Genomic DNA, 18,198 nt, shown 5'->3' with positions numbered 1-18,198 from the left:
TATAAAACATACAAGAGTGGCAACTGTTCACATTTGAGAAACTGAAAAAAGCAAATGTTTTTGTTGTCAGTTAATTTTCTGCCAAATAATCAATTCAGCACTGAAAAAGATCTTGTACTGAGTCAAAGACAACTACAACTCACAGCAGCTATATCAACTGTGTACTCCCTTCTACTTTGTGTTTGCTAAATCTTATTCTTTTTTTTTTCTTGTTGCAGAGAACTCAAACAGCAGATGAACTATGAATGCTGAACAAAATGATCTCCTCCCTCCTGCGCCAGACAATGAGAGGTCGTAGGCTGAAGGGGGCGCTGTCCAACCCCCTCTTTGTGCTGCTTTTGGCCCTTCAGATCTTGGTAGTGGCTGGGCTGGTTCGGGCTCAGACCTGTCCTTCTGTCTGCTCATGCAGTAACCAGTTCAGCAAAGTCATATGCACCCGCCGCAGTCTACGGGATGTCCCAGATGGCATTTCTACCAACACTCGCTACCTGAACCTCCAGGACAACCTCATCCAGGTCATCAAGGTGGACAGTTTTAAACATCTGCGCCATCTGGAGATCCTGCAGCTGAGCAAGAACCACATCCGCAGCATAGAAATTGGCGCCTTCAATGGGCTGGCCAGTCTCAACACCTTGGAGCTCTTTGATAATCGGCTCACGACAATCCCCAATGGAGCATTTGAATACTTGTCCAAGCTAAAGGAATTGTGGCTACGGAACAACCCCATCGAAAGTATACCATCTTATGCCTTCAACCGGGTCCCCTCGCTTCGAAGGCTAGATCTAGGTGAGCTCAAACGTCTCTCCTACATTTCTGACGGAGCCTTCAAGGACTTGAGCAACCTGCGCTATCTGAACCTGGGAATGTGCAACCTCAAGGAGATCCCCAACATCTTACCTTTGGTCAGGCTTGAAGAGCTAGAAATGTCAGGAAACCAGCTCTCTGTTATCAAACCCAGCTCATTTACAGGATTAGTGAACCTCCAGAAGCTGTGGATGATGCATGCCCAGATCCAAACTATAGAGAGGAATTCCTTTGATGACCTTCAGTCACTGGTGGAGCTCAACCTGGCTCACAACAACCTCACCTTTCTACCACATGACCTCTTCACACCGTTGCATCGCCTGGAGCGGGTCCACCTCCACCACAACCCTTGGAACTGCAACTGTGATATCTTGTGGCTCAGCTGGTGGCTGAAGGAAACAGTACCTGCCAATACCAGCTGCTGTGCCCGTTGCCATACTCCTGCAGTTTTTAAAGGTCGCTACATTGGGGAACTGGACCACAGCTACTTCCAGTGTGATGTTCCTGTCATTGTGGAGCCACCCAGTGACTTGAATGTGACAGAAGGCATGGGTGCAGAGCTTAAATGTCGCACAAGCTCGCTGACATCCATCAGCTGGCTTACGCCAAACGGCTCATTGGTGACACATGGGGCTTACAAGGTGCGTTTGTCTGTACTCAATGACGGGACTCTGAACTTTACTAGCGTCACAATGCAGGACACTGGGACTTACACCTGTATGGTCAGCAACACAGCAGGCAACATTTCTGCCTCCGCTGTGCTTAATGTCACTTCGGTGGAAAACAGCGGGGTGACCTACTTCACCACAGTCACCGTGGAGACCATTGAGACCCCGGGAGATGATAGCCAAACGCCTCTTCCCCCATTTGGCTGGGTGTCATCCTCAACAACAAAAGGTACACCTGTTTCAACCAGGACAACAGAGCGGACTTACACCATTCCAGTTCTTGATCTGGATGGAGAGGGAGCCATGAATGGCTTGGATGAAGTGATGAAAACCACCAAAATTATCATCGGCTGCTTCGTGGCCATCACGCTTATGGCTGCTGTTCTGCTGGTTATTTTCTACAAGATGAGGAAACAGCATAACCAGCAGGATCCTGATGGCCCTGCCTCCTCCATGGAGGTCATTACTGTTGAAGAAGAGCTTGCAGGTGTCGCTGCCATGGAGAGACACCTATCGCTGCCCCCTCTGGAGCACTACAACCACTACAACACCTACAAGAGCACTTACCACCACCCTCCTATGCTCAGTACCATACACAGCTCAGCCACACAGGAACCTTTACTGATTCAAGCCTGCTCAAAAGACAATGTACAAGAGACCCAAATCTGATCTTGAATTTGACTAAATATCCAGTATCAGCAGTTTCATACTTGGAGTACAATGGACCAAAACATGAAGATAAAAGAAATCAAAATGACATTGACTTGACAGAGTTGATGTCAATAATGGCGATAAATCAGCATTTGGCAAAGGGACGACATATGATACTTTAACAAGTGTCTTTACAAAAACAAAGATTATTATTAAATTATTATTATTATTAAAAGTATGTCTAGTGGCTAAATGAAGAAAAACAATTTGTGATAGCTTTTTAGCTCCTTTTATTTCTCTCTCTCTCTCTCTGTGTAATACTGCACAAGGGAAAGAATGGTTTTCTAGAAGTGAATATAAAATGTATGAAAGGCATCTCATGAAGCCCAATGTAGAAATTGGCCTTATACTAAAATTAATGCATTGCCATTAATTTAATACTTTGATTTTACCTGATAATAATATGTCTTGTAGAGGGACATTGCAGTAGTATTTAGAAGCATTTATTTCCTAGTTGTTAAGTAAACCATGTCCAATTTGGCAGAGGTTTATGAGACAAAACATAAAATGGGTTTATTTTCATTGCCATCATATTCTAGCTGTCACTCAGCACAAAATGAGATCTTTTAATGACACAGCTCTGGATGATATCACAGTGAAGCCAGCATGCCTGAGGAGCAAAGCAGCCAAATGAGTAAATGTGCATTTCCCCTGTGGCTCCTAAACAACAGACATACATCCTTCACTTTAATTAAGATTAAGTTCTTGCTCCCACTCCTCCTCCTACCTTTTCTTTACTCTTCTACCTTTACTACTTACTTATTATTACTTTCTGTCTTTCCACTCCTTCTCTCTTCTTCTGTCTCTGAATTCTCCATATTCCCTGTCTACCCTCGTCCTGCTCTCCCCCCACTCTCTTTTCCTCCATGTCCTCTTGCTTCTTTGATTGTCTCTCTGTCACTTAGCTCAGGCACGTTCCTCACCCCTCGCCATGTCTCATTTGTCTCGCTTTATCCGCCGGCATGTGCTGTACGACGGCAGAATATTGCTTGGGAAAATGAAGGGGAGCATAAGGCTGCGGTCTGTAGCCTCCCTGTTAACCCAGTAATGATCTACGTCCACTCAGTGTCGCGTTACCTTGCCATCACCCCAGGGTCACACGAGCTTGGGCACTGATAGTCCATCTGTTAGTACAGATAAAGAGGCAAATGAGGCTGCTTTGTAATGTAGTGTGACCCTGTCAGACTAACACAGACGAGGCTAACATAGTCAGTGAAGCAGCTAGGAACCTGCAACAAAATAAGGGGAGATGGGTTATAGCTCATTAATCTGTATCAGCAGTTCATTTGCAGACTAACAGAGGAAAGCTGATAACAAAACAGCATGAGACTTTTCCACTCTCCCTGTGCCCAACATCTAACAGGGGGTAGAAGTCTTTGATATTGAAGCGACCCCTGCTCAGTCTCATTTTTGTCAGAGAAAAACACACACACACTTTGATGTTGCATCATTTATAGACCATCAAAACATTGTCTCTCCTGTAGTCTGTTTACGCTTTGCTTTTTCATTTAGTCTTTCAAAGAGGAAGGCTTAAGAAAGGGGGAGGCAGGGATAAAAGGGGGAGCCAGACGCACAACGGTCACGAGGGGTCTTCAAACAGAGATATTGCAGATATGAAGGGAGAGGAGTGAAAAATAGATAAGGAATAAGGAGGCAAAACTAGCCATCAGACTGTTGCCAAGGAAACAGTGACCTTGTGCAGAAAGTAAGAAGAGGTAGATACGCCTTTCACTTTGGTCTCTGTGCAACAAGCATATTTTAAGCATATTTTAAGCATATTTATTTTAAGCATATTTCCCACCGGCGATTCCACAAATGCGGCTAATTATCACCAAAACTGCCATAATGAAATACGCATTTACGCATGGGTTTGACGGGATGTGACCCACACATGACGCCATCTTTGCGGAGCAATGCCCAGTTTCAGTTATTTAAATGAAATAAATCACCGCATGATGTGAAAAATTGAACAATTTAACTGTCCAGCAGTTCTACTCGCCTTATTGATTTTCATCTCTGCACAGACAGCTACCATAGCTTATAGTACGAGCATAATAAAGCACTGTCACTCACAAAATCACACGCTTCTGATCAGTCATTCTCCTAAATTTATTCCTTCATTTTCTACAATAACAGTGGAATGGTGAGCAAAGATGGTGGAAACAAAATTTACATTTAAGGACTGGTCATGTCTGCTGAGGTAGAGACAGATGAAATTGTAAATGGAGCAGGAACAACTGAAACAGAAACTCATTCATCATCAGCCTTTCATTCAGTGCCACGAATGACAAGAATAGTGCAGTCAATGAGTGAACCATTCTTTCCCTTTCCACTGTTTTCTTTTTCAATGCTCAATTCCTTTTCAATGCTTTTGGTGGCTTAATGATTCAATGTTGACGCTGGCTACAGTGAAAAAAAAAGGTTGAGATTTTTTATATATATATTTGGGGATGAGGCTTGTGAGTTATTCGGAATGACTGGAATATCTCTGTATTGGTATTTACTTGAGCGGGACGGCTTCATGTGGAGGGATATGTGAATGCCAGAATGAAATTAAGACTGCAGAATGTTGGACTTGAAATACCAGCAGAGTGAGCTTGATTTTTGTGCAAAACCCTAAGCCAAGGTGATCAAATTCTTGTGTGTTATTCTGCCAACTGTCTATGTATGGGGAGGGTTACTGTATGTGGGAATATTCTCTCTCATTTTTGGAGAGAATAATCATCAAATGGTTAAATTTCTACAAAAAAAAAATATTTTCAAAAACATAATGCAAAAAAAAAACTTCAGATCATAATTTTACATGTGCTTCAATTGTTAAAAAAAGACAAAAAAGCAAAACAAAAACAAGAAAAGAAAAAAAAAAACAAGAGACTGTGCTTGTAAGGAGTCCAACTAATTTCTCTGAGGATGATGTTCAATTATTGATACCTGAGATTGTAGTTCATACTGTACATGAATACAAATAAAAATTGCAATTCTTTTTTTTTTCCAATAGATTTCATGGAATGTATTATTTACAGACGACGCCATCTTTGTCCCATTTGCACATTGAACACATGAATAGAAACAGTCAAACAAAAAGGATTACTAAGCAGCTCCCAGAATGCTGAACTGAGAAGAATGTGATGTGAGGAAATGTGCTGTAGCTTATTTTATGAGGTCAGAGGAGGGAAGTGGATCTCTCTGAGAGGAAAAGGAAGTGATCTTTCTGTATCACACATGGGGAGTCGGGTTCTTTTATATAGTTTGAATCGCTCCATCTGTCTGACAGAATCATTTGATTCATGCGGGCGAATCTGAGAATTTCACAACCAACAGCAGAATCTCTGCTCTCCGCTGACTCAATATGACGAACAAAGGACATCACAGAAGCTCGGAGAACATTGTCACAATCATAAAAATACAAGTCTAATAGCCCACTCTACCCTCAGTGGCATTTCAAAATTTAGTTAATATTGAATCAATTACACTGATTCTTGTTGGAAACAATCGTGATTTGTGTAGAAAAAAAATGACAACGATTCAATGAAGAGGTTAATTTTCATTATGATATCCCCACTAGCCAAATGGCACAAAATGGCTCAGTCACAATGTGCCTTTGGGATTTCTCCATTTAACTACTTGATGGTTGCCCGGCAAAATGGTGCGAGGCAATTGGTGCAGGCTATGTTCAGACACTTATCGGTATGCATGGTCAGTCTCGAAAGCTAGAGTGTCTATTCCAGCAAAAAGATCATTAATTAATTCCCTAACTGATCAGTTCATTTAGGAGGTGACTCACTGAAATGACGCTGGTTCCAATTCAGAAACTGAACAATGATCTCATTAATTTCCAGGCAGCTTTAGCATGTATGCTACACTGTATGTGGGAGATCAAAGTTTTTTTTCCCACCAGCAGTGAATCAGATGTTCATTTAAATTCTGTGGGATCAGTGTGGGCTTTGAATTGGATGTGAACATAATTTCACGTGTCTTTATTTTTTAGCACACTTGACTTGACGTCATCTGACAAGGAAGAAAGAAAGGCAAAAATAAAGAACCCGAGCTGCTCTACTGTGACTGTGAGGCTGTGTGTGGTGCATTCATGTGCAGGTGTGAAGCACCGGTCACCTACAACTTGAGAATCAGCTGCAGAACTGCAAACTACACTGAGAAAAACACAAAACCTGAGAGGCAAACAGTAGGGTCATTTGCATTAAGGGTATTTTGATATTCTGAGTTTTGTAGGGTTCTTTTTTTTTTCGCTCCATTAAAAAGACAGTTTATCAGTTGATAGTCAAGCCTTGGATGTTGGAGGTTCGTATGGCACATAACTGCACAACTACACACCAAGTGTCAGTGTCAACGTACTGAGCAGCGGGCTTCTTCAACCAGATCAAAGGAAAACAGGGGCTTTGAGATAAGGAAGAGGATAAAGCAACACATACATCACACCACAGGATAACAGGTAAACAAAATATCTGAAATATGACGGCAAGCCCACTTATGGCTCATCAAATACCAAGATTTAATTTCCTATGTCAGTACATACAAATTTTACAAGTGAATATGAATAAGATTTTTCTACTTCAAAGTTTCACTTTGCCTCTATGTTCTTTGAGGCAAGATCATACATCTCTAAACAACTTATCAATAATTTTCTTCGCTACCTGAGGGGCCGCTTTCACATATTTATTATTTTAACGGGCCAATGAAATGTATATGACCCATGAGCAACACTACTGCCTGTTACAAAGCGGTGGTCACATTGAGAGGGAGCCTGCCTGTTCTGCTGCACAGTCAGTGTGAAGGCTGCCTTCTGTTGTAACAAATTACCAGACTCAGACAGAAAGTCATTAATATCTGTAAAGAAGAAAGCAGCAACATTTAAACTGAAAATCTGCTGATTTCTTTAAATGAAGCAATTACAATGTTTTTTTTTGGGGGACACAAAGAACTTTACTACTGGTTAATACGGATGGTGTTTAGAAAAAGCCAGTTTATTCTTCCAAATATGCAGCACTATTAGTGAAGGAGCTTCACTGCATTCTTACGGAGCATGTTGCATAAAGTAAGCGTGTCGTAAGGCCACTGTCAAATGTCATGTCGCTGCATAATTCAAGTTAAGAATATGAAATACGAACCGGTAAGTCCAGTTTGAAGGCTTATCAAACTTTAAACTCCTTTAAGGCTGAACTGTACAACTCTAGAAAAGTGAATCGGTGCGAGGTATTCCATCTGGTGCTCTGTGTGCTTGCACATACAGCACCTTGTCAGGCTGTCAGTGTGAAACCCCTTAAAGCAGCAAACACAGTTATGTTTTCTTTTGCTCTGAAGGTTCCATAAAGGAGGGAGGGAGAATTCATTATTCCGTAGTCAAGAGTGATCTACATCAGCCAAAATACGGACATATCCTATTTGTTACTGGATTATCTTGTGTTTAAAACAGACATGCTACCCAAACCATATACTCTGATTTTCAGGCCCATTTAATAACAAGCGCAAACGTCCCCTTTAAGAAAAGCTCTGTTCAGGGAGTCGAGCTCTAAGAGAAGACAGCCAGGTTAAACGGACCACCAGCAAGCTGTGAAACAGATGGTTTCCCACTTGACTGCTGTTGTCTATAATCAAGCATCTAATAACACCTGTTACACATATGAAAGGTAGACCAAGGGAAAGAAGGTGAGGTTGCCAGCCGGTAGGACGCATAGACTGAAAGGTGTGGGGTACAGAAATCCTCTCAAAGGGAACCTTCTGGACTGTGCTGGTGGCTCAGTTGCCAAAGGCAACCGCGTAAGTGCATCATCTTAGTCGTAATCAGGCTTGGCAGTTTGGCGCCCGCTGCATCCCTTCTTTCTTTTCACAATAAATTATCCAATAAAGCAGAAATGCTCAACATGCTTTGAATGAAATACTATGGAACAGGGCGCATGAGGCTCGCTCTGTAAGATTTATTTTTTTTAAGTATACTTTAAAATGCTCAGTTTTTGGTGTACAAGGCTTTTCACAATGCCATGCACATCCCATTTTATGCAATAAACTGACCCTTTTACTGGGATTAATATGTAATCCAATAAAAAACATATATACGAAAATGCAATCAGAAATTGACCAGAAACTGGAATCTTTGTTTAGCGAAGCAGTTTCTCTCACTGTGTTTAGCAAGAAAAATGCAGTGTGTTTTAATAAGGTAAGTCCCAGTTTCATCTGTATTGGTTTGCACACAATTCTTTCATTAAGAGTCAGTGTGAAACAGATGTAGGCCAAGTCCTGAAATTGTGTTTCAAGGCGCTGATAGTTTCTCTCAGTATAGTTTGGTGTCTCTCACAATTTTGGCCGCTTTCATGCCAAAAGTAGCTACAGACATTTGTCTGCACAGACTGTGTGTGAGCGTGTGTGTGAGTGTGTGAGGTACCAGATGCTTTTTTATTTCATTTGATTAATATGCTGGTTAATGGATAATTTATTACAATATCAGACAGAAGCAAACAGCTGAACAAATGTTGCTGCAAAAAAAGTGATTAAAAGGTAACAGCATTCCAACTTTAAAGGCGTATGTCACAGCGCATTTTCTGAGTTGTACAGTTTTATGCTGCATTTATTCGTTTTGTTGAGTTACAGCTGAATAGAAGCTGGATGTTTTCTGTTATCACACACGTGGATGGACACCTCAATATTGTACTATAACATATGTGGTTTATGATGGCATTTAAAGAGTGATGTGACAACAACCACTGAGGAATTGTGATGCAAGAGAAATGGCTGCATGTTGTCTTGACAGCAGCCAATCAGGAGCTAAGTCCCACCTACTGCAAGACAACCGGTGCTGCAAGACATGAACCGAAAGCGGACTTGAGCAAATTGGCGGCAGCAGCAGAGGCATGTGACTGCTGCCTGAAAGTGCTACTCGCTCAACACGCCTGTTCGACTCAGGTGGGCTGAAAATCTAAAATATGTGTTGTATCTCCAGAAATGAGCTTTCCTTGAGAGAGAGAGAAAGAGAGAAAGAGCTTAAAAACGACATGCTGTTGTCAGTGAATGTTGCCCTTTGGGGTGGAAGAAGACACCTGCTCTCCGTAATCTTTATTTATTGTTGCTTTCTTATCGCTTTATTGCTAATGTTATAGCCCTTTTGTTTATTCTACTTTTAACTGCAACCTCTGACACTAAGCTGTCGCTCTTTTTTTTTGTTTGGGTGCAAGGAAGCAAATTCCACAAGACTGACACATTCAGCGGACGACAAACTGTGACAGGACCTCACATGTTGTGCAGACAAGTCAGACTGTCAGCTGTGGCAGCTTAAACATCACACATCACGTTGCCTTTATATTCAACACCTTACTAAGTCTCACTGTGCTGGTGTTGCAGCTCTGGCACAGTTTCAAGCCGCGCTGGCACAGTCATAAAAGTGCTAGCCTGACATATAGGAAAAGCTGCAGAGGAAGAGGGCACTAAGAACAGATGTAACAGTTGTCTATGTAGGTATAGCGCTGAAATGGTTGGCTGATTGACCATTTGCCAAAAAAAATATCAAAATATCCTCTGGCCTGCATGGTTGTGGTTTTAAGAGTCTTACACAGTCCACAGAGGAGTGCGACTGCTGCTGCAGTGGTTGCTGCTGTTAGCTCAGGTGCCTCAGAAGTGTCTTCTGCTTAACAGGTGGTTACCTGCGTTGGCACAGACAGCTGGCAGCGGCAGAGATATTCTCTGCCCTTTCCCTTTGCTTTGATGAGCTGGCAGCCAACTACCCGACTGTTCGGCCGTTTAAATGACAGACTGCTGCTTCACTCAGGCACCTCTAATGTAAGAGAGCTAATCTAGCAGCAAAAACCAGCAGATCCTCCCGACGGTTTATGTCAATATGGTGGCAAAGCCAAAATGAATTATCGATCAGCACTTCTGCTCTTACATACTTGATAAATGCCAGGCTATTGGTTCAGTAAACTGTATATCAATAGGTCACAGCAACAGAGTGACAGAAAGAGACTTACAGTCCTGCCTGACGAGGTCTGCAGCAGCTTCAGTGTTGAAGGCAGGAGTGCACTTGCCGAAGTCAATGAGTTGCTAAGTTACTTATACTGTGTGGCCCAAATATGAATCTACTTGATTGTGTTATTACATACAACACAACACAACACAACACAACACTGTGTAAACAAATTTCCATATTAAAAGCAGTAAGGTTAAAATTAAAAACAGCTACAACTAAAAGAAAAAAGACACAAAGGAAGATGGTTAAAATAAATTCTCTAAAGCAGATCTGGAAAACTGAGGGTTGATTTTGAAGATTTTTTTTTTTTTTTTTTTCAGATTCTCTGGCAGGACATTCCAGAGACATTGGGCCCTGATGGCAAAAGCCCAATCACCTATATTGTGTATGGACTTAAGCCAGGAATTTGAAATGTCCAGGAGCGCTCTGTCTGAAAATCTCAGAACACACTCCATCTTTTAAAGGAATTAAAGCACTTGAGAAATGTCCCGGCCTTGTCAAGACTTAAAAGAAATCTGTAAAGTCTAAAAAAATCCATTCAAAACCTGGCAGACAACTAGTGTTCAGATGCAGGTTAGTGGAAATTTGATCCTGTGATGTGCATGCAGCAGCTATGCCACAGCAGGTGGGACTGAGAACAGAGGACTACAGAAGTCAAGATAATATAATATAAAGCCACACTGGATCTCATTCAATGTGAAGATAAGAAATGATCTTTGCAGTGTTCCAGGGTCGTTCATAAATATGACTAAATCAGCCTTTTAGCAGGTTTATCTAGTGTCACATATTAAACTTAAATATTGATGTCAAACTAAGTCATGAATTAAATGGCCAAGAGACAACTGAATCTGAACACATATGTTGTGTATGTCTGAGGAAATAACCTTGGCCTGGCCTCTGTTTCATCCACTTTTTTTTCGTATTATTTTCAGACAAGAATGCGTGGTTTAGGAGTATTCTCAACTTCTTAACAGTGCATATTATTTCCATAATCAGGACAGAAGACAGTTAAACTTAGTGCTGTAATCCTGCACAGTAAACACTTTTCAATGAGCAGTGTTCACAGTAACAGAGTAACTAATATTAACTAACTAATATTTTACTGAAATCACTCCACCATTACCATTCACAGCAGCGTAACAGATTACTGTTGGGGTTTAGGTAATCACATTACAGTTACTGAACTGGTGCAAATGTTCTCGCCTGCACTGCACACTGAAATTCAACTGAATGACTTCCTGATGCAACCTATATCTAAAAGCCTATTCACCAGCGATCGAATATATTGTTTTCATGTAAATATTAATATTCTAATGCAGCCACGAGCCGTTGCCTGGCAACAGCTGCTGTAAGTGGAAGAAGACAGATGAGTGGTGCGAGGACAGACGTTGGACAGAATTTTAAAAAAGTGGTGGAGGAACACATGGAATATCAAGTAACGTGCGCAGCTTTTATCAAGGATATTTGGGAAAAGAAGACAAACGTGGGGTAAAAGCGAAGAGTAAATTATCAGGGTTCACTTGGTAAGTCTTTACAAACACAAGGAAAAATGGCAAAGCATTAATTAAATGTATGAAAAACAACGGGCAACTAACTTTTATTCTTCTTTAACACCTACAAAATGAGCATTTAAAAGGGCACAACAGGGATTCTGTAGAGTCTATGGTTTTTATTCATTAAATGTTAATATAAAGTTAATAAAGCAAAGCGAATGCCATTTTCTTGTACTTTTCATTAAAGATAAAGATTTGTGAGATTCTTGAATGTGGCTACCTCAAGTGTAACAGGAAATTAAGCCTCTAATAATCCTTTAGCTTTACTAATGAGTAAAATCATTCCATTGTAATTTAGAGTTACGAACTGGTTGGTTTTCAGAATAAATACCAGACATACTGTATCCTGCGCAAACACTGTGTTTAGCTGGGCTGCTGTGAACCCCAAGGCGTCTCTCTGACAGCTCTGTGTTTTTAAAAAAAGCTTTGACATAGTGAATGATGTGGAGCTCCTATCAAGGAGGAAATGCATCATTGGCAAGAGGATTTGTAGTGATATGATTTTAACATATCACATACACCAGTCCTTATACATCTTTGGAAAACATCCTTTAAAAGTATGCTGCCATTGTAAATAAAATGGAGCATGCCACTCAGGATATACTGTACACTACTACTGTAAATCCACATGTACTGATACTAAAATAATCCCTTCAAAGCTAGAGAGAGAGAGAGAGAGAGAGAGAGAGAGAGAGAGAGAGAGAGAGAGAGAGAGAGCAGGAGAGTGAGTGCACAGGAGAGGGAAAGTGAGGGAGGAGGAAAGTGGGATCAGAACTCAGTGTTCACCTCAAGAACCTGGAGTAAGCACTTTTCCTGTGTTAGAGTCTGGAGTCACGCCAAGCTCCAACCAAAGACCTCATCACCTCTTGAAAGGATTACACGCCTTGACATTTCGACATTTGTATACATACAAATTACATCTCTCTTTCTTTCTTAGTGGTTTTGTTTCTTGCCAAGTGCACATGCAAAATTGAGGTTCAGTGTGATCACCTTGTAGTGCTGCCTGTTCAAAACTGATTTTCCACAATTCTTCCCAAAAACACTGTCTACTTTTCACTAACATTGGCACAAAACAGGCTTTTTGACAGACTATGGCAACTTGTGCAATTAAACCCAAAAATAATGCAATACTACTGGTAGAGCTATTTTAATATTATGCATTGCGCCCAGTTACGATGGTAACACATGAAATAAACTGATGCACTGTGTGCCACACACACACACACACACACAGCCAGCAACTGAGCAGTTCATTCCTGTAATATTATATTATATTACCTAACCAGTTGGCCACTGCGGAAAAATGCATGTTATACATGCAGCTGGAAGCCATATCAAATATATGCAGATGTAATGAAAGAATGAGACATAAATACCAAGATATGCAAGATATATCATGATACTGCGCTGAGGGAAAGTAACCAGGCTGATGGCCTGCAGAGGTGATCTCCTGTGCGAGGGTGAATTAACTCAGAGACTCTCAGTTCATTTCTGGCACTTCTTGTCGATTCATGTGAAGGGAGTGCGTCTCTACGGGAGGGGGTGGGGGGTTCACACACATTGGTGCACTGTAATTAATGGGACTTTTGCACTGTGTGTGTTCTTTGTTACCTTTATGATGTACAGAGCCCGAACCATGAAGGATGTTTGGTAGACTTGGTCCATGTGGTCCATGTTCCTGTGGCCCATGTGGTCCATGTTCCTGTGGTCCATGTGGTCCATGTGGTCCATGTGGTCCATGTTCCTGTGAGAGCAGATGGGATGACATGCATTAGGCCACAATCAAGTATTTGGGATGAGTAAGTCAGGTTCAGTTCAGGTTTCAGATCAGGATTAAAGATTTTAAGTAAGAATAGAAAATAAAGGGAAATACTAAAAAATACAAAAGCATTTGCATTTTCTATTGCCACAGGAGACACATACTATAAGAGCTGCTTGATGACCCCATGTTAACGAAGCTACCATATATTGTATTAAAAAAAAAAAAAGCAGCACTGGATAATCTAAACAGACAAGCAGAATGGAAGAAATACTCCTCTAACATGTGGTGCAGCATAAAAATGAGAAAAAAGGGGGAAAAAAGCTAAATCACTTTCTGAAACTGTTAGTATGATTCCTGAGTTCCACCCAACTGCTGCTGATCTTTGCGAAAACCAATTTTCATCATCCGCAGGACGTGCACAGAAGCCTGTGATTTAGCCTGTGAGAAGCTAGTATGGGTAACATTTAGGTTTCTGCAGGCACACAGCAAGAATTTAATGTATATATAATTCCTTGGTGGCTGGAAAGGTTAGTTGTTCTTGCTCTTGACTGAGCTCTTATCCACATCCGTATCAGCACAGAGACAAACTAGACAGTCTGGTTATCTCCTGAGGTTTTTCTTTTTTTTTCTTAAAGTGCTTCGTCTATTTTTTTTTTTTTTTTTAAAAAGGTTGTGGAAATCATGCGGATGAAAGAAATCATTGATGAGATAATTATCTTTCACCAATTGTTGATTGTTTGTCATAGCATGATGTACACATCAGGGGGTACACAGTGTAACTAAAACAACCTGACATGCTGTTTTTACTGCTGATGTTCTGAGCTATGAGGATGATGATAAACTCTTGACAGTAACTATTGTGTTTTGCATTTTACAGTTTCAATTGTTGACAGTGCAAATGGTTGGTTGTCATACATTTCTTTCATATTTTATCCTGTTTGTTTAGTGTTGTGTAATAATATCTATTAAAAAGTAATTATGTTTTCAGCAATGACAATTCTTACAATTTTATTTTCCACTGTATGTGACGAGTAAGTTTCCCCACATGACTGAATTTTCTCTTTTTCTCTCAGGCCTATGGGTACATGAAAGTTACAGGCTTGGAGTGCTGGACATGAAAGATCTCTCCACAGAATTAATTAAACATCACATGCAAATAATAGCCAGTCTGAGCCAGCTAACAGGCACTTCACCTGACTTGACTTGCAGCTGAATATGCAGCTGGCTCTGTAACAGGTGCAACATCTGTGAAACTGCTAAAGGTCTTTATCAACCATCATCACCTCCAGTCTGTTATGTTAGAAGTCCCCACATCTTCACTTGGAAGTGCTACAACTAATAATGTGAAGCTGAAGTGAGAACATAATTCCCACCTGAAGAGGGATGTGGCAATGATGAACACACATTGTGTAATAAAGGCTTTAAAAATCCAAATTTGCAAACTTGGTTTAATGCAAAACACATGCAAACTTTGGCAGAACAACAATTAAAAGTACATTTAAGTATTACATTAAAGGTGCTGGCCTTGTACAGTATGGACATTCCAGTTCTGTAAGAGCCTGGATTACTGATTACTACTACTAAGTGGAAACACTTGCGTGTGACAAGTACACTTGAAACACTAGTGCAGACACTACTTGAGCTGATCATTAGTATTCTGTCATGACGACTTTTGAAGGATGAATTATAGCAAAAGATAAAAGCTTCCCCCAAAAGAAAATTTTCAGAATAGAGAATAAAGAGGTCATCTGTACCAAAGGCTGTGGAATATTATGGTCTATACCTCAGCCTTGAATTTCAGAAAGGTCAAACATGATTGTGCAAAGTTTCAGTCTCCACTGAAACTTTGATGGTTAAATCAATAACCATTTGCCACTATTCACTGTACATTCTTGCAAAGCTGGAAAAGCCTGCCTACCTACTGCACCGCATCTCTCTTAATGTAAAGTCACAGCTGAAAGTCATGAGTTCTTGAATTTTACTTTAATGTCTATATTACCACCTTGATGTCCAAAGAAGGCAAATCTTCTTAATTAACAGTATATCCGCTGTATATTTCTATTGTCGTTTAGAGTCATAACAGTTTCCTGATGTAATACTCAGAATGACAGTGCTCCATCACCCTACAGCTGTAATTCCATCATTCAATAGCCTGTTTATGCACTCAAAATATAATTAATCAAGGGAGAGAAACAGTATGGTCTCACACCATGGGCGTCTAACTCCTGAGGTGTTAAGTCAGAATTTTATTATCATTTAATTCTATTCCCTCAAAGGATTTATGAGAATCCTTCAGTTACACACCTGATGGTACTGTTTAGATTAGGTATAATTTCAGGAAGAAGAAGAAGGATGCAAGGTGTTGTGGTACAACCACAGAAATCTGGGACTGAACTTGTCCAAAGTGTTTAGATTACAATAAAAATTAAAGCAGATCCCCCAGCAGATCAACCATCACCTCCACAAGCAGGGAGATCCTGCAGTGGATATACTGTATGTTCCTCCTACATAAGCTTAAGTCCACCCCTCTTCAGGGATATTATACTGGTGTAATTCTGCACAGCCAATATAATACAATCAATCACCACCTCCTTCCTAACTGCCTGGTGCCCCCTCTGCTTCTGCCAAATCCGAGAGCAAACTGCAGTGCATCATAATGTGAGTGGAAAACTGTGACTTCTCCCTCCACTGAAAATATACAACACCTCAGACCATGCGGGGGAGATCGTCACTGATCTCGTCAACTTGTTCTGCAAACTTCAAACAAGAAAACAAAGTAAGAATGAACATGCTTTCAAGTGCATGGCTATGATTAAAGTTCTTATCATATTCATAATTATAGCACCTGGTATTTTCAAGCCTATAAATCAACAATAAAACAAAAGAACAGAAAAATGTAAAAGTCAAGAAAAAGCTAAAACATCCATAAAAATATTTGGGTGTTTAGTGTTTTTTATTTGTCTGTACTGTAAAGTCACAGCTGAAAGTTATGAATTCAACATTTGCCATTTGCAAATGATGCAAATGTAGATGGCACATAGATTTTTATAGTTTTGTACCTTTGCTCTGTTCTTTATTCCCTGAGCAGAAATGCAGGCTGTGCATGTTGACATTTACGTAGGAGGATGGGAACACTGAGTGTGGATGAGAAAAGTTTGCTGGAAAGATTAACAAGCTCTTTGCTGGGAAAAAAAAAACATCCCATGTTTACACACAGATAAGTAAAAAATGGGAAGAATTTTGAAGCAGATTGTTCATTAAAGATGCACAAGTGTGCAGTGTGCCTAATGTATGTTTAATGGGCACCTAGAAAAGAGGATGAAAAACAATACATTGGCAATTAGAGGCGAACAAAGTCCTCCTGAGTGGCTAGAGTCCAGCTGAAGGTGAAAGCTAAATGGAGGGCGCTGCTGTGAACAGAACCACACACGTTAGTCTAAACTGAAACTCAGTACTGCTCAAATCCTCAAGGTAAACTCCGGAGTTCTCTCTATTTAAAAAAACTGGAAGTAGAGTATCTGCAATAATTTTTCTATGATTCAGCATATAAAACTGAAGCAAGTCTGGACCAGGGTGAGCGGATGACCATGCTCTGAACAGAGTGACCTTCTGCCTTTGACAAAACTTTCAAAAGGGCTTTTGGTGATTTTTTTTTTTTTTTTGTCCTGTAATTCTGCTGGACTTAGAGTTGTGCACAAACTGAGAGTATGGGGAGAAAAATCTGGGTAAAATTCAACAAGTTTTAGGATGAACAGTTCTGCTGGTGATGGTGTGGCACTGCACCAAGTACACAATATTAGGTATATATTTGATTCTACTCTCGTTATAGGAGACAAGAAAGCCAATGTGCAGTTGTTCTTTATGTGTGTACTTACTACAATTGGAGATACATTTTATTATGACTGGTATTTGCTATCTGAACAGGTAGGATGGCTCTCGCAGGCAACAAGAAGAGATACTAAATGCTGTGCTATTATTTTTATTGATGAGGGTCTCCCGGTGAAGACGCCTGGTTACACTATGCCTCTTCTCAAATTTAGGGAATAAGGCCAGAGATATTTTGGGGGTTTCCTATCATCAACAAAGGAAGTAAAAAGACTAAAACCATATATTTGAACACTTAATGAGTTAACTGCACTCTGTGCGGAGCACAGCCTATAGTTTATCTTATAAATGTTAAGAAATTTCATAGCCTGGCACTGTAGCTTTTAGCAAATGTTCAGATAGGAGTAAATATTGTTGTGATTTGCTGTGGACTATTTTTAGCCTCAGAGAAACACACAAGGCTTTGGCTAAACAGGAAGCACTTTTTTAGAAAAATCATTACTAGTTTTGCTCTTTTTGTTATTCGTTGGTAGCACAGAGCATTGCCAGCCATATCTTTTAAAGCTCCAATTCACCAGAGCAGATGTCACAACTGCTTAACTCTAAATACCGGTACATCATGGGTAATTACTAGGGCTAGCAATCAATCAAAAAAACAAGAGGAATTACTTAATCACAATTTGCAATTTACCACAATTAATTGCCTTTATTGTTCTTAAGACTGAAGCTTGTAATAACAGATATATGTAATATTATTGTTTAATAGAATCTTTTTAACTTGAACTTTCACTCCATAGAAACAATTCAGCTCATTCTTCCTTTACATTCAGTCAGCTCCTTAGACAGACCAGTCTGTTTGCAGGGGACAAAGCAGCTGTCATCTTCTGCATGACGTGGCCTGAG

The 18,198-nt window shown here is 40.4% G+C and overlaps 1 protein-coding gene across 1 annotated transcript; it reads left to right on the top strand.

Annotated features, from left to right (window-relative positions):
- Positions 1-245: 245 nt before the first annotated feature.
- lrrc4cb (leucine rich repeat containing 4C, genome duplicate b) lies at positions 246-2,141 on the top strand. Its single transcript, XM_041038761.1, has one exon. It carries the CDS (start codon positions 246-248, stop codon positions 2,139-2,141), a length of 1,896 nt encoding a protein of 631 aa, XP_040894695.1.
- Positions 2,142-18,198: the final 16,057 nt, after the last annotated feature.

Source organism: Toxotes jaculatrix, chromosome 1, assembly GCF_017976425.1.
Source record: "Toxotes jaculatrix isolate fToxJac2 chromosome 1, fToxJac2.pri, whole genome shotgun sequence".
Lineage (NCBI taxonomy): Eukaryota > Metazoa > Chordata > Actinopteri > Toxotidae > Toxotes > Toxotes jaculatrix.
The sequence above is the reverse complement of the archived record's forward strand: the minus strand, read 5'-3'. Positions and strand labels throughout refer to the sequence as shown.